Source organism: Trichechus manatus, unplaced genomic scaffold (genome assembly GCF_000243295.1).
Source record: "Trichechus manatus latirostris isolate Lorelei unplaced genomic scaffold, TriManLat1.0 scaffold00048, whole genome shotgun sequence".
Taxonomy (NCBI): Eukaryota; Metazoa; Chordata; class Mammalia; order Sirenia; family Trichechidae; genus Trichechus; species Trichechus manatus.
In genome coordinates, this window is record NW_004443984.1 from 4,366,409 (window position 1) to 4,387,946 (window position 21,538).

Below are 21,538 nucleotides of genomic sequence, written 5' to 3' on the forward strand. Positions count from 1 at the left end.
GTGTCAGCTTTTGAAGTAAAGTAGGACAACAGATTGAAACTTGCCAGATAGATGACTCCTCCAGTCTGGGGGAGGCCCAGTGAAAAGAGCATTGCTCTGGGAGGCGGATCTGAGTTGAAGCCCCAGGCAGGTAAATTTACTTTTCTGGGATTCAATTGCTTCATCTATAAAATGAGATCAAATCCCATGTTCTAAGAGAGTGTGCTCTGGAATCAGACATCTGGATGCTACCACTTCCAGCTCTGTGACCTCTCAGAGGCTCAGTCTCCCCATCTCTGAAATGGAGACAGTGATAGTAACTCGCTCACTGGGTTGTTGTGAGGATTTAAAGGAGATAACGTGTGTGAAATGCTAGCACACTGACTGGTCCACAGAACATACCCCATTAGTGTTAGCTGCCCTGATTTCCAGTTCTAGAATTTTACGGTCCCAGGTTATTCACCCGTGCAGTGATGGTGTATGGCCGGCTGTGATATGGTTCCAGTGAAGCACTGAAAATAGACCGCAAGGACACCTGAGCGCTCTCGTCAAACACTTGAAGGACTGTCATGCAGAAGAGGAAAAATGCTTTTCTCTGTCTCTCCAAAGAATTTAACGAGGCCCAATGGGCAGTGTGGTGTAAACTTCTAACAGTTTGAACTATCTGTAAAACGGAATGAGCCTCTTGATACGGTAATAAGTTCCCCATCACTGGAGGCTTCAAACAGAAGCAAGATAACTATTTATCATTGATCCACACAAAGGACTATATGAAATAAACTATCTTAGGTCTCTTTCAATTAGGATTTTATGAAAGAACTTCTAAGGTCTTTGTAATGAGATGACATTTAGGTCACCATAATTTCAAAAGATCAAGTCAGAATCAATATGTATACAAATTTTAAGAGTATAAGGGTCCATCCGTAATAAAAATGTTTGCTTTGCTTTTACAGTTTCCTCATTTGGCTGACGAATTTTAAGCCTTAATCACCCAAGGAAAACAAGTCCTGTTCAAAAAAATAAGATCTTTCTTTGGCTGTTCCCCACCTTTTTTGTGCAACAATCATCACAGCAAGGTCCCATTATGTTCAATGAAACAAAGTCAGAGATAAATTTGATATTAAAAATAAAAGGCTAAAAACTTGTTTAAGTGGTCATTTAATAATAGTTTTAAATAAATATGTTCGGTTTCCATAAAGATGATGCTATAAATATTTTCTTGGGTGCAAACACATAATTAAGGTTTCAATTAAATTTTATTTACAATTCTTTAGATTCTTTCTCATGCTTAATAGAGTGTTGTCATGGATTGAATTGTGTCCCCAAAAAATATGTGTCAACTTGGTTAGGCCACTGATTCCTAGTATTGTGTGGTTGTCCTCCATTTTGTGATTGTAATTTTATTTTAAAGAGGATTAGAGTGGGATTGTAACACCCTTACCCAGGTCACATGCCTGATTCAATGTGAAGGGAGTTTCCCTGGGGTGTAGCCTGGCACAACTTTTCTCTCTCAAGAGATAAAAAGGAAAGGGAAGCGAGCAGAGAGGGGGACCTCATACCCCCAAGAAAGCAGTGCGGGGAGCAAAGCGTGTCCTTTGGACCCGGGGTCCCTGCACGGAGAAGCTCCTAGTTCAGCGGAAGATTGATGAGAAGGCTGACAGAGAAAGCCTTCCCCTGGAGTTGACGCCCTGAACTTGGACTTTTAGCCTACTTTACTGTGAGGAAATAAATTTCTCTTTGTTAAAGCCATCCACTTGTGGTATTTCTGTTATAGCAGCACTAGATGACTAAGACAAGTGTGCTACCCAGCAGAGCAGATAATACAAAACAGGGAAAAATGAAGAACCCACTTATATTTAGTCCTTGCAGACATTATGTTTTTACTCCAGGGGTTCTACAAGGCAGTACACATTCCCTGAGCACATTCTGAACTGCACCGCGAGAAAGATGTGGTCACTTGTAGTGGGAGATACACTACCTCAGCATTGAAAAACTAATTCTATGAACTTGACAAAATTATTTAGATTTCCACCGTCTGGATTCCCTCATCTGTAAAAAGAGAGGATAGACTTCAACCTCTAATATCCCCTCCAATTCTCACACTCATGGATTTAAAAATTCACCATGATTGATTTACTGTGGGATGACAGCAATATAGTTGTTTCTTTGAGCAGGGTCTTGAGGACCAGGTATTATTCAAAACATATACCTTGGCAGATAATTATGGCTGACATGGAAAAGAACAGCACAAATATAAATCACGTAAGAGCTATTTTGTGTTTAATGAAGGGCTAACTGTAGCAAGTTTTATGAAAGAAAACATTTCAAGCTGTAGCTCTGAAGAACATTTATCCCATAGTTAGCTAGTTCATTAAAAAAATAAGTTCCATTTTGCTAAGGTAGGGAGCTGGGGGATAACAGAGTTCCTCCTCAGGAAAAGGTATGAGAATTATCAATAATGTTTGTAACTGTAATTGACCTGATAGGTCTAGCATGAGCTTAGTGGTTCAGTCTTCTAAATAGAGATAAAATGAAACAAGGAATTCAGTTCTACTATCAGACCACCACCATTAACAAAAAAATTCAGCTGAGTAAGGGACTGGAGCATCAAGTCCCTCTCCGTTTTCTCTTCCTTCAATGGTGGATGTGAAATGACTATCAGCATCCCACCAGGACCAAGTGTCCAGGCTGAGTTCATACCCCCTAGTCTCTAGAACTAGCGGCACAGTGGAAGAGATCCCCACAGAAGTGACATGATGAGTCTGGAGGCTGGATCATGGGACTTCTTTTTTCTGACATGTTCATTTTACCACTTGGGAAGCGCTCAGTAGCGATTTACACTGAAATCTTTATAAAATTCTCGATAAAACTGTATAAGCCAAAACAAAGTATAGTGAAAAAGAATTCTGACCACTGGATAGTTTTTAAGAACAAGAAAATATTTATATTTCATTTAACATTAACACTGAAGATGCCACATTTAAATAAATACATTAAATCTTTAGAGCACTTTAATTGTAGTTTTGGACCTCAGGTGTGACAAATACTCATATTGATACAGCCATAATTTCTTTTTATTTTTACAAGTTATACCATGATGAAATTTTATAAAAAATTACTTGTGTGAAATATTTTCCTTTAACATTTTATAAGTTAATCAAGTGCAAACCACAATAGATTATTCTGTTATTTAAACTGGAAGTTCTCATGATTTTAGTATGACACAACTTTAAGCGGAGACTACACTCAGAAATAAGTTTAGAAAATGACATTACGACAGACTGGGAGTGCGCAGTAAAATGCCATGCAGGGCTCCTGTCTGTAGGAAATGCTTTCACTGCCATAAGTCTTCAGTGCGGCCAAACTTAAAAACCAGTCCTCTGTGAATAAAACAAGAAATAGTGTATCATTGCCTGAGTTTAGGAAAAGAGTTACGAGATTTTGAGAATGGTGGGAAACTAGCAACAAAGAATAACTGATGTGACATATGAAAAGAAATCATGGAATGTATTAAAACAAACGGATCATTCTAAGGTAATAAATTCTTCTGTTATGCTCAACTGTGCTATTGACCATCAGCTTCCTGACAACCGCTATTAACGTTTGAGTACTAGAGACACATGAAGTTTTGCAAAAGTTAACCAATATTTATGTAACTATTTTATGTCTAAGGAGCCCTGGTGGTACACTGGTTAAAGTGCTCGACTGCAAACTGAAAGGTCATGGTTTGAACCCACCAGCTGTTCTGCAGGAGAAAGATGTGGCAGTTTGCCTCTGTAAAGATTTACAGCCTTAGGAACTCTATGGGGCAGTTCTCCTATGTCCTACAGAGTCGCTATGAGTTGGAATTGACTGGGCAGCAGTGCGCTTGGTATTATATGTCTGATTTTATCAAATTCAGTCAAGAACCCATTTTTGCACATCTTGATGAGCTAGGTGCTAGATGCTAGGGCTATAAAGATAAGATGTAGTCCCTGCCCTCAAGTTGTTCACATTCTTGATAATACAATGCAGTAAAAATTAGGGGGAAAGAAAGAGGTATATACACCAAATGTTAAGAAAGCATAACTCGTAACCTGTTGCCATCGAGTAGATTCCGAATTATAGCGACCCTACAGGACAGAGCAGAACTGCACCACAGGGTTTACAAGGCTGCAAATCTTTACTGAAGCAGACTGCCACATCTTTCTCCCGTAAGAAAGCATAGAAACATAGAATTAATTCCACCTGGATGATTTAGAAAAGGATCTAAAAAGGTGGTCATTTTGAGACGGGCTTTCATGGATAAGCAGGAGTTTGAATGGGAGGTTAGTAGGAACAAAAGCTAATGGGATGATGAAGGAAGACGTTTCAGGGAGAGGTGACAGTGTATCAAAAGACAAAGAAGTATAAAAGACTCTGGGGCCTCAGGAAAAAACCAGGAGATTGGTATTCAGAAATATGTCCTCACAGAGCTTGCTGCAGTCTAGGGGTTAGGTGGAGAAGCGTCAGCAGCTGTCCTCAAGGCTTCATCTAAGAGGGGAAAGAGGGCAGCTACAGGCATAAAAAGTACAGGGAAGAATCCAACATCGCTACATTATAGTGTTTAAAAGAGATGAGGAAAACCGAGAATGGAGGTGGCCAAGATTTGGGAAGCCAACTGACCAGGGGTGACAAATTGCCCACAGGGGCCTTAGGTGCCTTAAATGAGTCAAGAGGGCAGGTGCCAGCCTGTATGCTGGACCAAAAGGGTAGTTGGTACTCAGTCCCAGGCAGTGAATGAAGTGGGACTACAGGAGGTACATCCTCTATTTAAAAGGAATGACTACTCAGAGCCAACCGATTGTTGCCACATAGAGCACCCAGGGTTGTCAGATCTTCCAGTTTTGGAAGAAAAGCCAAAAATGCAGATTTCAATGTAAAATCTCTTGATTTTTAAATGTTGGCTCAATAAAACAACACTGTATACTCATTGCTGTCGAGTTGATTCCAACTTATAGTGGCCCTACAGGACAGAGCAGAACTGCTCCCCTAGGGTTTCCAAGGAGCGGCTGGTGGATTTGAACTGCTGACCTTTTTGTTAACAGACGAGTTCTTAACTACTACACCATCAGGCTCCACAACACTGGATAGGCTAAATAAAAAAGAACTATGGGCAGAATTTGGCCTGACAGCTGCCAGTTTTAATCTCTCCTGTAGTCAGCCCAGAGTTCTGAAAAATTTTAAGAAGGAAATGACAGCATAAGAGTATGTTTTAGGAGGAAAACCGACAGCAGGAAAAATCAATCAGAGGGAGAATGAGACCAGAGGCAGAGGGAGGAACCAGTGAGGAATGTGAACTGTTTACCCAACCAGTGATGACAACTGAAACATAAACAATGGAATGGACAAAACAGAACAGGTTTAAGACAATTCAGAAGCAGATTCAACAGGCCTTGGATGGGGGGAGGGGAGGGAGTGTGAGGGAGAAACTGATGACAGAGTAGACATTTCAACTGCGTAGGCTGGTACTGATTTTGTCTTCTGTTTTCCAATTACCAGTGTATACTCAAGGTTAAGTCCAAAGTTGTTAATAATCAATTTTAAACTGATTCATAATGCCTTTATAAAGGTAAACATTTGAGTGATTTTTAATGAAAAAAAAAAAAAAAAATGCAACCAGGAAATCATCTATACCCTCTTTTGAAAGTATACTAATATCTCTTTAAAAAAAATTTAATAAACCTCCAAAAGATGATACGATCTCTGCTCTTATGGTAAATATGAGACCCGCTGCCATAGAAAGAAAAACCAAAGTTGGTTATTAGGGTCTCTCCTCTCCAGCCAGCTTAAAAGAGACAGGGTAATTTCAGAATACTGGTCAACACATGTGAATTATAATCTGAGGAGTTTCTTGGGCAAGATCCAGTCCCTCCTACATTGTCAGATGGTCACCTGTGGTACTGACATCTGTTTCTGATTTCTGAAATGGTAATCTGTGAGCTGCTGCTGAGTACTGGTCTGGTATAAATCAGAATGGTAGGCAATCTGCTGCAACTATTCTGATAAAAATGTCAATTATTTGAATTGAATTTCAATTTGCTTGTATTTTCACAAAACTCAATTAGTGTTTACACTTCATAGGTACAGTAGTAACAAATAAGAAATTAATCAAACTTGCTGCATATAACAGTATTTGTTGTAACTATTTTGAGACAATGACAAGTCAATGATCAGTTTCCAATGTTTTGTGAAATCTGGTAACTACTGTATGAATTTAAGTGTTCCTCCTTCTCATTGGAAGAGAGAAAATTTTCCCACACATTTTCCTTTCCCAATCCTCTGTTCCTCTCTGCTATGACATAGTAACTTCTTTGCAAAAAGCAGCGTCTCAAGGTGCAATTTACTTTATCCTTCCTCCTTGCTGGGGTAGATAAAGATTACAATAAAGAAGGCTGCTCTTGGCCCCTCACTGGATGAGGGCCAAGTCTGTTCTCAGTAAACGCCCTGCCTACCACTGAAGCTTCCCTTATCCCCACCTTGGAACCCTGTGCCCTATCTTCCCTTGGCTCAAGTTGTGGGTACTGATTCCCCAGAGCATCTCCGACCCTGTGGAGATTGGAGCAGTGAGCTGAGGATGCCTGTTCCTTCTTTAAAGATGCTTATCCCTCAGCACTGCAACTTGAAAGGAAAAGAAATCCTAAGCATCAGCGCTGTTCAAGTATTTTGCTCTCTGTGTCATAAATGCATGTTACATTATCCTACAGAATGACAAACTTACTCCAGCTTTAAACAGCTAGAGCAATACATTTCAGAATGCTACCAAATGGTAATACTGATCCCTAAAAGATGACTTTCTGTCTGTAAAAATGAAATATGATCTTTTACTTCTTAAAAATGGAAACAAAGACTTTCTGGGTAGAAAATGATTTTTAAAGGGACTTTGGGAGATTGTGTTTCTTCAACCTTCCTTTTACAATGATAACATTTTATTTCATAAGTGGGGCATGGAGTTTACTCATTTTGTATTTTTAACTACAATTTACATTCTTTAAAAAAGGGTGGAGAGAACCAGAACTAATACTAATCAACTGGTTGAAGCCTTAGCAGAAACAGCAATGTCAACTGAATTCCTCTAAACTTACAAATTTCATCGTTATAGTAGTTAGAGCCTGAATTAGAGTCAGACAGCCTCAGTCTGAGTTTTAGCCACATGATCTAAAGCAAGTTATCTAACTTCTCTGCACTGGTTTTCTCATCTATAAAATGGGGATAATGGAAACACCTTCAGGGAGTTATTATGGAGATTAAAAGAGACTGTACACGTACAGCACGAACAAAGGTGCCTAGCACGTAGGAATTGCTCAATAAACTTATTTTCTGCATAAAACACAATAGATTAAAAAAAATACATACATATATACGTGGAGCCCTGGTGGCGCAGTGGTTAAACGTTTGGCTGCTAACCAAAAGGTCAGCAGTTTGAATCCACCAGCCGCTCCTTGGAAATCCTATGGGGCAGTTCTACTCTGTCCTATAGGGTCACTATGAGTTGGAATCGACTCAGCGGCAATGGGTTTGGTTTTGGGTTTTTTCTTATATATGTTTATTATTATTATTATTTTTTACCCTTTGGAGTTCCACACCAGTTTCAGGACACAAACTATGACTCAAAGAGGCTATGATCTTGCCACATCTAAGTTCACACTTTTTCTTATTTCCACACTGATTTTATAAAATTGCAAAAATGCCCAGTGGTGGAATTGAATAGGTGTGAATACCAACTGCTAACTAATACGGAATAGCATGGTTAGCATTTCAAAGAGTGGTTCAAGTCCAGATGGGCCTTTTTTTTTTTTCTTTTTAGAGGTAGGTAAGGAGGGATGAAGGAGGAAAAGCCCTCCAATATACAGCAGAGAATCTTTTTAGAGGAGTCCCAGGGTGGCGCAAAAGATGAAGTGCTTCCAACCCACCCAGAGGCGCCTCAGGAGTTGAGCCTGGCAATCGGCATCTGAAAGATCACAGTCTCAAAAACCCCATGGGGCAGTTTTACTCTCACATGAGGTCCACATGAGTCGGAATCGACTTCACGGCGACTAATCAACCTTTTTGGGATTAAGGATTTCTTTGAAAATCTGATGGAAGCCACAGACTTCTCTTCTGGGAAACAAACAGAAACACTACTGTTTGGCATATGGAAATGTCTAGTGGTTCCCTATCTTCAGAGGCCTACTCATTCAATCTGGGTTAAGAACTTCTGATGCTTTTCACTGAAAACACAATAAAATATTATTTTTTTAAAAAGAATTCCTGATGCAGAGGGTAAAGAGAAGTTTTGGTGTGGGATGGGGCTAAGGGTAGGGGAAAGGGCAGGATAAGTTTCCAGGAAAAGAATGAACATTAGAGAAGACTACTGATGAAAGTATAGGGGTTTTAATAATCTTTTTTTTTTTGCAATTTATTTTATTTTTTTGCTGTTGAGAATATACACCAATTTGCAGCAGAACATACACCAATTCAACAATTTCTACATGTACAATTCAGTGACACTGATTACATTCTTTGAATTATACAACCATTCTCAAGCTCCTTTTCCAAGTTGTTCGTTTCCCATTAATATAAACTCTCTGCCCCCTAACATTCCTATCTTATTTTTACAGTTTCTGTTGTCAATTTGATCCCGTGCAGATAGGTCTCAAAAGAGCACAATGCTCAAGGCAGGCATTCTTTGCTAGTTAAGCTAAACTACTGTTTGGTTTTAAGAAGACTTTAAGGGATATTCTGGCTTTAAGATTTAAAGATTATCTCAGGGTAATGGTTTCAGGGGTTCACCCAGCCTCCATGACTCTCTGGAATCCATGAGAATTTGAAATTATGTTCTGCATTTTCCCCCTTTTGATCAGGATTCTTCTATAGAATCTTTGATCAAAATGTTCAGTAATAGCAGCCGGGCACCATCTAGTTCTTCTGGTCTCATGGCAAAAGAGGCAGATGTTCATGGTAATAATCTTTTAATTTGTAAGTGTAAAGGTCAAAAATTTTAGAGCTTTTTTTCTCCACACTTCAAATCTACCCACAAATGACACTAAAAATAGAAAGAACTATAAAATGTACCCAGAAACCACATTTTTAAGAAGAAATGGCTTTAAGCAGGCTTTCATTAAAAGCAACTGTTAGTGATCTAGATTTAAAATGAACATTGTCAGTGTTATGTAACTAGATCTACATGAATCACAGCTCTTCATTAAAGGCGGAGTGGTGGCAACTTTAAAAATTAACGTATGTTCCCAAGGCTGGCAACAAACCATTTATGAAAAATATCCTCTCGTCCTCATTCTTCATATTTTATAATAATAACATAGCGGAGGGGCACTGGACAGGAGTAAATTAAGCAATCAAATACCATAAATGACATGTAAGAAATTATCTATTAGAAAGTTAAAAACAAAAAACGGAAAGACAGGATGAAAAATGCAAAACAAACTTACCCAAAAAAGATGAAGGCATTCTGGAAAAATACAGCAATTCCAGGGTATACGGTAGGTTTTTCTGTAAAAGTAATTGTAATATTTAGAGATTTATGATCTCAATTCATTTAGTTTTAAGATATACTGGCAAATATCAGTTTCCTGCCTAGCATAATTGATTTTTCCAGTAACTATGGTTGGTTTGAGTATTAAATAATACATATGGCAGAGATAGCATTGGTTTAGTAAATGATAGCTCCCTTTACTCATTTAACAAATATTTACTGAGTATACACTATATGCCAGACACTGTTTATGGTGCTGAGGATATATCAGTAAACAGACATTTTTTTTTTGTTTGTTTTGTTCTCACGAAGCTAGAATAAACAAATAAGGAGAAAGAATAAAGCAGGGAAGGTAGTGGATGATGACATTTTACCTAGGTGGCCAGGAAGACCTCCTGAGAAGGTAGCAAGAGTAAGCATGTGAAGGAAGTGAGGGCAAGAGCTGTGCAGCTATCTGGGGAGAGGGACTTTCAAGCAGCGGGAACAGCAAGTGCAAAAGCCATGCAGTGGAAGCGTGCCTGGTGTAGCAGAGGAATAGCCACATTGGCAAAGGGGAGAAAAGCAGGTAGTGGGGGGGATGCGTTGTGGGAGAAGACCCTATAGAACCTGGCAGGTCATAGGGAGAACTCTGATTTTCACTCATAAGAAGTGACATAAGAAGCCACTGGAGGGTTTTGAGCAGAAAAGTGACATGAGCTGACATATTTTAACAGGATCACTCTAACTGCTCTACTGAGAGTGAGGACCAGTTAGGAGGCTATTTCAGGAAATCAGGAAAGAGATAGTGATGGATTGAACCTGGGTGGTAGCAAAGAAGATGGTAAAAATAGATTCAGGATATACTTTGACAGCAGAGTTGACATGATTTGCTGATCGACTGGACGTGAGAGAAAGAGAGACGTCATCTTTGATAGGCCTTAACCACCCAAGGTTTTTGGCCTGAGTACCTGCAAGGGTGCAGTAGCCAGTAACTAGGATGGCAGAAGACTGCCGGAGGAATATTTTATCCTGGATTGAAATTCTCATAGATTTCTACCATTGGAGCGCTCAATAATTACTTACTAAGTGACAAACTGAGGCATGATGAATAGATAAACTGTCAACCTTTTCTTAGAATAGTTTTAAATTACTCCGGTTTGGCTAGGCCTTCACTACTATTCCACATTAAATAACTACTGCCACTAGAAAGGCAGGCAAACTTTGCAAAATTACAGATCTGCTGCTAATAATATTCGGAGCATGACCTTGTACTACTTGGCTTCAGAAGCTATTAAGAAAATAAACTAAAATTCTATGAGATAAAGAAAGTCCTACAAACCGTCTGTATTAATAGTGTTATATCTGAAAAAGAAGAATTATCAGTAATTTTATTTTCTTCTTGGAGCTCTTTTGTATTCTCAGTTTTTTAATGAAGAAGTATTATGCAATTTACATGATAAGAAAAAAAAATAATTTCTTGTTTTAAAATGTGATAAAGATCCTGTAGCAGCAAAGAAACTACTTATGATGTGATGTTAGATGCAAAAAACAGGGTTCAAAATTACATTTATTCTATGATATTTAATAATCCTGTGATTTAATAATCACAAAAAAAGAGACCAAAAGAAAATACACCAAACATTTAAGAGTGGTGAGATTATTACAGTTTCCTTTTCCCCCCACTACTTTTTTAAACATTTCTGATAACATAGTTTTAATAACAAATTAAATAAACAATAGAATACAAAAATTTAAAAATGCCTATCATTCCTGTCTGTAAAACTTAAAAGATTTTAATAAAAAATCAGGAAACCCATGATTTTAATCTAGAGAGTTGCATTTTTACTCGAAGTGGTGTTAAAACATGAGCTAGATTAGGTTTATGCTGGTCTAGTTTTTGTAAATCATTAATATTATATTTTTAGTAGGATAGGCATAGTCAGTTTTCACCACAAACATTAAATAGGTCTGATATTTATCTGGGGCTCCCTCAAGGTGAAATTTCAGAGAGGGATCTAAAATAGGCCCTTTCCTGAGCCGGCCTCAAACTGACCTTATATAGCAGACAGACATTAAGTATTGATTTACAATCCCATCTGTAAGGAGATCACGATATATTGTCAGGGAGGCTTAAGTGAGTAAATTTCAATTTTAGGACATTAGCTTTGCAAGGATATCGTTCAGTAAGTCAAAATCTGCCCAATAGCTAGAGGATATATATATCCTTCATTGGTGCAGATGCTGGCCTTTTTCCTGATTGGTCTGTATACTCTAAGTACATATTTATTTTCCCTAACTACCTATACTGAAAAAAATTTCATTCAACCTTCCTATAAAACATCTCACAAAATATGTTTTACCATATTTAGAAGCTCAATCACCATATAGTTTTAGAACTTCTGTTCCAAAGTTTAAAGTTCTCCAAGAGTACTTTCAAACTATTAAATAAATATACTTAAAAATATATATATATTCTGCTTGAGGTGTTTGGACATCAAAGAGAAACAAGGTTTGGAGCTGTGTCCCATCACTTCCAGACTCTAGATTACAACAAAAAACACAGAAGAAAAGGGAAAATAAAAACATACAAATACACAAACAAAATATTTGTGGGGGCACGCATTGTGAAGAATGTAATCGCCATCACTGAACAATTTGTGTAGAAACTGTTGAATGGGAACCTAAGCTGCTATGTAAACCTTCATCGAAAACATGGTAAAATATTATTAAAAATATGTAAATTTATATAAAATATAAATACATAAAAATACATATAAATTTATGGGGCGGGGGAGTTCCCTGGCAAAAACGCGTTGTTAATAATTGGCCCATTTATATGAAGAAAGCTTTAATCTAAAATAACAAATTTTAATGTAAAATTTCAGTATTCCATTGAAGTAAAATGTAAACTTTTGTTTTCTCTTACCTTTAACAACATAACCTCCAAAGAGAATCCACATAGATGCAATCAGAGATCCAAAGGCCAACATGAAACCAATAAACAGCCAAATGCGAGCACCTTGAAAGAAATACCATTTTACCAGGATTGTTTCTCATGTGGCCAGTGAGTACAATCAAACTTTTCAAAAAGAAAACAAAAACCCAAAGAGAAAAAAACCAAACAAACATATAGTTGCCATCAATGTCTAAAATAAGTAGGCAGAAGAAGATATGTTAAGTATCTTTCATTAGCACAGACGTTGGCCTTTTTCCTGCTGATTGGCCTGTATACTCTAAGCGCGTATTTATTTTTCCCAACTACCAATACTGAGAAATACTTTATTCAACCTTTCCATAAAACATTCCACAAAGTATGTCTTACCATATTTAGAAGTTCGTTCTCCATATATTTTTAAAAATTGTGTTCTAAAGTTTACAGTTCTCCAGGAGTACTTTCAAACAATTAAATAAATACACTTAAAAATTCATATTCAGTGATACCTAAATCTAAAAGGTACCATATTTCAGTTTCAGGAAAATCAGACAGCAAAGTAAATTCAAATTTACTGTAGCTAGCACTTAGGAAAGTTGCATTAAAGTTATGTTAACAGAGGAGAGCAATCAACTTTTAAATCACATATAATATTTACGAAGATTTGCTATAAAATAAATGGAGCTGTTAGACTGCCTCAAATAAATTCTGAGATAAGTTTCTTTATTTAATTAGCACTAATACATTTTAGTAAAAACGCTCCCTAGCTCTATAAAGCACAGCAAACAGAATGTTACATATTAATTTCTGATTTCATGCCTAAAACATAAAACACTAACTCAGAAATAATAAGCCATTGCTCATAAGATGTGATATTAAAACAAATACAACTGGCTCTGGGTCTCCAAAGCCGTGCCTGATCAGCAAACAAATTTTATTTCAAGATGTAAAGACCCTATTCTAGCCCTGGCTCTAGGTATTACAGGCTTTTTGTTATCAACGCTACCTGCTAACATTTGTCTCTTCTTTTAGAGTTTACAAGGTTATGGTACATCAGTGTTTCTATATCTCTTCTACTTAAGTTCCTCTAACAGGAGAGTGAACCAGAGAAGAGTCTGAGAGCATAGATCAAAGCTCCTACAGCAGTTTTTCCTATTCCATTAAAAAAAGAAACAAAAAGTTGAAATTTGTCTACGTCCAGGTTTATTTTTGTATAGATGCAATATTTAAATTTACCATTTAAATGCTTAATATCTGCCCTCTCAAATCCCTAAGTAAACTGAACTCTTTAGAAAGCTGTGCCGCACGTACCCTGTGTTTTGCTTATCTCAGGTACACAGCTATGGATTCCAGGAGGTAAGAGTTCTCCAGTTGAGAAGGAAGAGTCTAGGTGAACCCAAGCACTAAAATTCTATGATTCTAAACTATTTCAAAAAATAAGCAAATTTTCTGATACTCAGCAAATGTCTTCTACAGATTCCTGAGCAATAACTATTATAAAAATCCCCCCAAATACTGGGAATTCTCATGATCCATGAATTTATGATATGCTAATTAAATCAAATAAGGTTGGCAACAAAAGGGAAGAATAATTTATATGGTACAAAGTATTAAAAATTCTATTTTGCACGTCTTCTTTATTATATACTGTTCCCTACTATACACTTTATACATTTATATCTACATATTATTACACAGAGTTATATACTCAAGACTGTGAATTCTGTACTATACAGACTACTTTGACCAAGGTGCTTTTTCCCTTATGCCCTGGAACCTGTAAACCTCTGCTCTAGATACAACTCCATCCTATCCCTGATCTGAAGGAGTTAGACAAGTGGCCCTTCCATGTCTAATTCTCAATTTAAGGATGTAAACATATATTGTAAGATGTTGTATGCACCTATTTACCTGTTTGACCCAGACAACCTTCACTGTAACTATCACCTCGGACTTGTCCATTCGATACTGCATTAATCCTGTATGAATAAAATAAAACCAAGAATCAGGATCTCTGACTCCAAGAAGAAATTATTCATGACATCAAATTACCAGATACAATAAGCTAGAGTTCCTCAAATTTAAGGTTATGCCTCATGGGTCTTGAGTAACGGGTTCATATGACCTTAAGCAAATCCCTTCAACCAAATATTCTCTAAAGCAGGGCTTGTGGTCCCCAGAGCAGCAGAATCAGCATCACCTGGGAACTTGTTAGAAAGGACAATTGTCCAAATCTACTAAAACAGAAACTCTGGACATGGGGCAACCAGAAACTCCAGGAAAAACAAACAATACTGAATAAGAAAGATGTCAAATATGAAGCAACCTAAAATGTAGTATGGATTTGAGAAGATGTTAAGAGTGCAAGGAGAAAAAATACATTTGAAAATTTTCTTCTGAGTGGCATGGGGTCATGACATTGAAATTGATATCATAACACATTACTTGGCTTTGCAGTGAATTTTGTTTACCGATTTTTTTTACTTTTGTTCAACAGAAGTGATCCTGTTAAAATAAAACATAAAGCAGATCATGTCATTCCACTGCTCCAAACCCTCCAATAGCGTCTATCTTACTCACAATGAAAGCAAAGTCCTTACAATGCTTTACAAGACTCTATTTCATATTCCCCCTCTCCTCTAACTCTCTGACCTCATCAACTACTCTTTCCCTTGACTACACCACTCCAGCCATACTGGTGTCCTTGCCATACAGCCTTTGTACCTGCTGTTCCATCTACTTGGAATGACCCTCTCTTATACATTCCCATGGCCAGCTCCTCTTTTTTGTTTGTTTTTTTAAAGTCTTCTTAGTGAGGCCTTCTTTGACTTTTCTATACCCCTTGCTGATATATATCTCCCTTCTCTGCTTTATATTTTTCTCTGTATCCCTTATCATTATCTAACACACTATATGTTTGTCTTTAGCTACTGTCTCATTTATTAGATTATAAATTCCATGAAGGCCTGGATTTTTTCCCTGTTTTGTTCATTACCGTACCTCCTGTACCTAGAACAGTGCCTGGAATATAAAAGCTTAATAAATAATTATTGGGTAAATAAGTAAACTTTTAGACAAAGTACATGGTTTCTGACCTAAATATAAACAACATTGACAGCCCAGAAATAAAGGATAGTTGAGAGAAGGTGGGAGGCAGAAGTGGGAGAGAAGAGGAAGAGGAAAGGGGCCTGCTGCTTTTCTGTTTAACCCCTTCTCTACTCTTTGACTTTAACTATGGCCAATATGCTATCTTAATAACATTTTTAAAATTTAAGTCTACGCAACTACAGTGAAACCTGTGAGAGCCAGAACTTATGGGACTGCCTTGTTTTTCTGGGTCTCACAAGTGTTCCGCCTTTGATAGGGTGCAGTCTTACCACTTTTCTATCACTCTCTATTAGTGGAAAATATCTAGTTTTCCTTCTCTAACAGGTTTTCGCCTTACACAGGTTCTGGCTTTCACAGGTTTTACCATATATGTAAAACATCTCTGTTTTGTGACAGTCTATGTAAGCAGTGTCCCTAACAATGACACTTACATCAGGAAGGCTATGGTTGCTATAACACCACAGGCATGGTATGAGTGGTTGAACTCTTCCATAGTTGGGTAAATAACAGCTGCATCTATGATAATCCACCAGCCTGTAAAAAACTAAAAAAAAAAACCCAAAAAACACAAAAACGTAAGTGGTAAAACCAATGAGAAAATTACACTAATTTTAGATCTTATTGGTTAAAGAGAGCAATGTCTAAGTGAAGTGATCCCTTCTGATGAATTTCAAAATTTTCTTAAATATTCTAGCATAATATTAAGCACATGACTTAATATTTGGTTGCATACCAGATCGAGAGTGATTAATATCTATTAACATGTACTTATTTTCTAAGTCCACTTCAATCATTACTTGATATTATCATAATAGACTACGATCTAATTTTTGAACTAGAAACAAGTTACAATATCTTTTGGCAAGAGAAAGGAATATAAATGACTCCGGTTCCAACTGACAGAGGCATGGTCTATTTCTGATGTATTATAAGCCTCCAGAAAGATGTTATTATCAAAAGTGAAGAAAAAAATACTAAAATATGAGGAACAAATATTGTTGATATATTTTGCATCTGATGGACATGTCAACAATTTTAGCTATTCTCTTTGTGCTACGAAATAAGTAGCAGCGCTGCAGATATACTTTTCATTTGGATCTCCCTAGCTCTAACAATCACAGTGCAGCCTGCAGATAGTTCAGGTGTAATGCTAACTTTAAGTTAAAAAAACTCACTGCCATTGAGTTGATTCTGATTCATAGGGACACTACAGAACAGAACAAAACTGCCCCATAGGGTTTCCAGGCTGTAATCTGAAGCAGACTGCCACATCTTTCTCCTGAGGAACAGTTGGTGGGCTCAAACTGTCCACCTTTTGGTTAGTAGCCAAGTACTGAACCACTGCGCCACCAGGGCTCCCTAATTTAACTTAAATATCAAATTATAATTTATCTCAATTGAATGTAGTTCTGGATATCATCAAAGGCAAATATACAATGAAAAATACAATTAAAACTGCACAGATATCTTTTATCATCTAAGCAGAAACTACAATAAAATGATATTAACCAAACTCTAACAAGCAGGCTTAGGAGGTTTTGAAAGTAGACCTCTCTCCCACTCCCAACCCTGACTCAGTTAACTCTGGGACTGGACCATCTCCTGACAATGATTTAAAAATAACTATTTCAGGCTGATCAAATTATTTTTATCAGGTTATAGATAGATCCATACTTTATTATGACATTTTTACTGGCTAGCTTAAGTACTACTTCACCTTTTTTTTTTTTAACCCTCAGCTCAATGTATTTAAGATATTTTCTTTTTGGACTAAAATTTAAAGCTTTATTTGATATTTGAAAAGCAGACTTTGATTTTTAGTCATTCTTTTATTTCACATTGACTCTTTAGAAGACACAACACCATAAAATTATAAAACACAATTATCAGATCTCTAGAGGGATTTGCGGTGTAAATAAGAATCTTATACTGTAAATTACTTCTAAGTAATATATTTTAATGAGTTTCCTGCTATTTTTTTTTTATGAGATTGAGAAGAAAGTTAACTCTGGATTATTGAGAAACGCAATCATATTTCTTGACCGATTTGAAGCTGATTGTTTCTTAAACACTTCCTGGCAAACCAAGGTACTTATTAGGAGGAGTCATAATCCATGTAATGTATAAATACATAAAATGTAATGTCTTTTTATGTAATGTCTTATCGTGCAGCTAAAAAAAAATCAACCAATCTATTACTCAAATTTCAAAACATAATTTCAGCTTTCAAAATGGAATAAATCAACTCCCTCATAAACAAAACAATATCAACATTTATAAAATAAATTCATGGGACAAAGATAAACAATACATATTCAAAAACATCACAAAGAATTCAAAACACATAAACACACCAAAATAATGAAAGCCCAAATTACCCACGACACTTACTAGAACACCAGCAGTAATGGAAGCAATAGTATTGCGCTTTTCCCCCCAATCAACGCATTCTGAGCATCTCAAGCCTTCTAGAAATCCAGACATTTTTTCAGGTCACTTAAAAAAAAAAAAAATTATTTATTTGCTTCAAACCTGACTATGTTCCTAGAAAATAATTAACATAGTTCTGGAATAACTTAATAAAAGTTATTACATAATTACAAGTGCTTTATTTTGGCTCTACATCTTCAGAATATTTGATTTAGCTTTTGGTAGAATCCTACTTCGTAACTATGGAAAACAAAACTTGGAATCCTTTAGTATTTTTCTTTTTAATGCAAAAGATAATTTTGTATACTCAAGTAAAATGAACAAAGGTGGGGTACCCAAATACTAAAATTTTTTTAACTGCTGGTTGACCTCCTCCTGATAGCTGTCACATCATTATATTATTTCCCAGTAGGTTATGAAATTAGTTTAAGTCTTTTAATAACCTAGCATAATGCTTATTAAGCCATAAGAGCTCTTTTGCATCATTTTGACTCCAAAATGTTCTATGATTTTGATATTTACAGTTCAGGGGCACTAAGATAGTGGAGAGACAAGTGTTAAACTTTGGCTCTGGGTTAAAGCATAGATTCAGATGAAAGTTTTTTCTCTTACAGATTTACACACTTTATTACAATACATGTGTTTCTTCACACACAGATTAAGAAATTCAACACTGCACTGCAGGTTTCACCTCCACACACATCACTTCCTTTCATCCCATCATTTTTTTCTTTTCCAAGCCCGCCTTTTTGGAGTCATTTCTATGTAACACATCTTTCTCCAGCGGAACGGCTGGTGGGTTCGAACCGCGGACCTTCGGTTAGCAGTCGAGCGCTTAACCACTGCGTCACCAAGGCTCCTCTATATAAAGAACACCCATTTTAATTTAATATCTCTATCTATAATACTAACAGATGGTTTCCAATCAAAAGAAAGCACAGAATTGAGGTTAATATTAATTCAGACGCAAAAACAGCCACTGCTATTTAAATTATCTTAAAAAAAAACACAAACCCGTTGCCCTCGAGTCGATTCTAGCTCATAGCGACCCACCAGGACAGAGTAGAACTGCCCCATAGGGTTTCCAAGCAGCGACTTGTGGATTCGAACTGCCGACCTTTTGGCTAGCAGTCAAGCTCCTAACCACTGCGCCACTAGGGCTCTTAAATTACCACAGCAAGTCTAAATTGTCTTAAAGAATTATATAAAACATTCCTAAGACACATCCACCTTATCTCTATTTCAGAGTATGAAAAAGCGTGGGTTACATATAACTGGCTAATAATCAAGTAACACCCAAACTCCTAGAAAAAGCCTGAATCCATCCATGAAGGTATTACGGTTGTCTAGAAACATTAATAAGACTGTGAGGATGGCGCAGTAACGGGTACTGTTTCATTCTGTTGTACACACGGTCCTGAGTCGAAACCGACTCGATGGTACCTAACAAGAGAAACATTAAATCCTACAGAAAGTAAACGAATCCAACGGTATCCTCCCTTTTTTATATTAAATATTAAAAACTATGATTATAAACAGGGTTAACCCTTGGAACAATTATAGGCTCAATTTTGAAAAATCATTCCTTTTATTCCTCCCTGGGAGAAACAGCAGTCCAGTATATTTCATTTCCGGTTCTCCCCAAAGATGCCGTCCGGAGACTATTAGCTTTGCATGATTACTGGCACAACTCTTGCCCAAACTCCGCCCTCCAGTACGGGAATTTTAGGTCTACAAAGTGGACTGAGACTTGGTCTGGAAACTAGTTCTAGCTCGGCCACTTCCCTCGCTGTGTGAACCAGCCAGGTTAAACTCCCTCTCGGGGTCTCGGTTTACCCATCTCTAAAGCAGGACGGCGAAATGATTTTCATGGATACTGTGATCTCCCGGCGGAGGGACGCGGTCCCATCTCCATCTTCCCCACCATTCTGGGAGGCAGGCCGGCGTCTGGGCGCAGCTGCCCGCTCCCCTCTCCTGCTGTGGACCGGACACAGACACAGGACGGGAGGAAGTGCCCTCTGAGACACAGCCCTAATCTGTACCGTGCCAGAGAGTGGAGGCAACGACCCTATCAGCAACTGCCACTCACAGTCCCGGGTCCGAGCTCTAGATTGCGGCTATCCCTCCCCCCCTTCCCCCACTCTCCGCCTGACACTTACGCCCGACGCCACCTGTGAAGTAAGTCCGGAGACTGGTCTCGTGCCGCCCGGAGCCGCCTCACTGTCTCCTCCCTAATCTCAGCCAAGAAAACAAAACAGCCACAAGCCGCGGAACACCCGGATGTAGCAGCCCCGCCTCCCGGGGCGAAATCGCGCATGCGCATCCTCTTGGCTCAGCGAGAGGCGAAGGGAGGGACGCGGGAAGGGAGGAGGCACGGCTGGAAGGGAGCCACGCCCACGGCGCCAACTTCCCGCGCAAGCTCCGGGCGCTAATTTCAGGTACTTTCGACCGCGCTCAGTTTGCTGCCAAGTGGCTGAAGTGGTGATTGTGGGACGCTCTTCCAAGAGTAGGTTTGAGAAGTTGCAGTTTAAGCTTCGAAAGGCGTCCGTTGGGCCTTTCTATCCGTCTTGAGTGAAGTGTCGGCGGCCTGTGGTAAATTTCTTGGTGCTGGGGTAGGTCCCGCAGTTATCTCAGGTGTGGTGACAGAAAAAGTGCCGGGCCCTGAGTGGCTCAAAAGGTGGGGGCGGGATTTCGGCCTCGTAGCCCTCATTTGGTATTTTAAGTTTTGTTTATTTTCTCGGGGTCTGGACCCGCCTGCGCCGTGGCCCCGCCTCCCAGAGAAGGGCGGGGTCACTTCAGGGAGGCGGGGAATTCGCGGCGTGGCTTGGGGGGAAATGCGGGGGCCTAATCCGGGCGTGGTGGTCCGTTTCCGGGACTTGACCTATTTTTTTCGTTTACGGTAGCGTTTCTCAATTTCGGCACTATTGACGTTTTGGGCCGGATAATTCTGTGTTGTGGGAGGCAGTCTTGTGCACTATGCGATGTTTAGTAGCGTCCCAGGCAGGCCTTTACCCTCTAGATACCGGTAGCACCAACCCCAAGTTGTTACAAAAGTGAATTCACACATTGCCGAATATCTCCTCGGGGGGTAAAATCGTCCCCGGTTGAGAATCACTGTAAGGGGATAGTCTGGGTTTTCGGGAAGTGACCCTTTTCAAAGAGAAGGAAGGTAAAGACCAGAAGCAGCGATGTCTTAACTACGTGAATGACATGTGGTCAGACTCGCCCCTTCGGTCGGGTTCCAGAGTGTCGAGTCAGCCATCGTCCCGTAGCCAGAGCCGCCGCAGAGAAGGAGCAGGTCAAAGCCTTGTTTCAGGAAGCGCCACCAGCGGAAGTACAGGTGCTACTTTCGGTTTTATTCGCGGAGCGCGTCGCGATATCTCAGCCACCAGTACCGTGAGCGGCACTACAGGTCTTACACCGATCCAGCAGCAGGTCCAGTTCTTGGGGAAAGCCCTGTTATAGAAGGGCCTACGCGATCACGCGGGGACAATGATACATCGGCTTTGGCCGCACGGTGTACCCGAAAGAACACAAAAGTTGGAGGGAGAGATCCAGGACGAGGTCACGGAGCGGACCCCCCTTTGGCTTAAGTGAAAAAGATGTGTCACTTAACCGTT

General features: G+C 38.7%; 2 protein-coding genes across 4 annotated transcripts in view; one reads left to right on the forward strand and one right to left on the reverse strand.

Moving 5' to 3' along the window:
• LOC101345628 (RH-like protein) overlaps window positions 1-990 on the forward strand; it is a 41,026-nt gene extending 40,036 nt beyond the window's left edge. For both annotated transcript variants that reach the window (XM_023732095.1, XM_023732096.1), the window contains exon 10: window positions 933-990. In XM_023732095.1, the coding sequence (XP_023587863.1) occupies window positions 933-959 (27 nt within the window). In that variant the 3' untranslated portion in view covers window positions 960-990. The remainder of the gene's footprint in view (window positions 1-932) is intronic.
• A 1,907-nt stretch (window positions 991-2,897) lies between these two features.
• On the reverse strand, window positions 2,898-20,220 carry TMEM50A (transmembrane protein 50A). 2 transcript variants are annotated; one of them, XM_004377100.2, is made up of 7 exons: window positions 20,078-20,220; window positions 17,880-17,984; window positions 15,920-16,032; window positions 14,292-14,359; window positions 12,375-12,467; window positions 9,426-9,486; window positions 2,898-3,359 (listed from the first exon to the last, which is right to left on the reverse strand). In XM_004377100.2, exons 2-7 carry the CDS (start codon window positions 17,970-17,972, stop codon window positions 3,314-3,316), a joined length of 474 nt encoding a protein of 157 aa, XP_004377157.1. In that variant the 5' UTR covers window positions 17,973-17,984; window positions 20,078-20,220; the 3' UTR covers window positions 2,898-3,313. The 2 variants fall into 2 exon arrangements, with proteins under 2 accessions (XP_004377157.1, XP_023587865.1); XM_023732097.1 differs by lacking the exon at window positions 20,078-20,220 and adding an exon at window positions 19,755-19,973.
• Between the last annotated feature and the right edge of the window lie 1,318 nt (window positions 20,221-21,538).

Coding starts and splice junctions, on each gene's coding strand:
- TMEM50A (XM_004377100.2), bottom strand. CDS start 17,972: ATGTCTGGATTTCTAGAAGGCTTGAGATGCTCAGAATGCGTTGATTGG. Junction 16,033..17,879: donor CCATTACTGCTGGTGTTCTA/GTAAGTGTCGTG, acceptor TTTTTTTTTTAG/TTTTTTACAGGCTGGTGGAT. Junction 12,468..14,291: donor AGGTTGTCTGGGTCAAACAG/GTAAATAGGTGC, acceptor ATTTCTTTCAAG/GTGCTCGCATTTGGCTGTTT.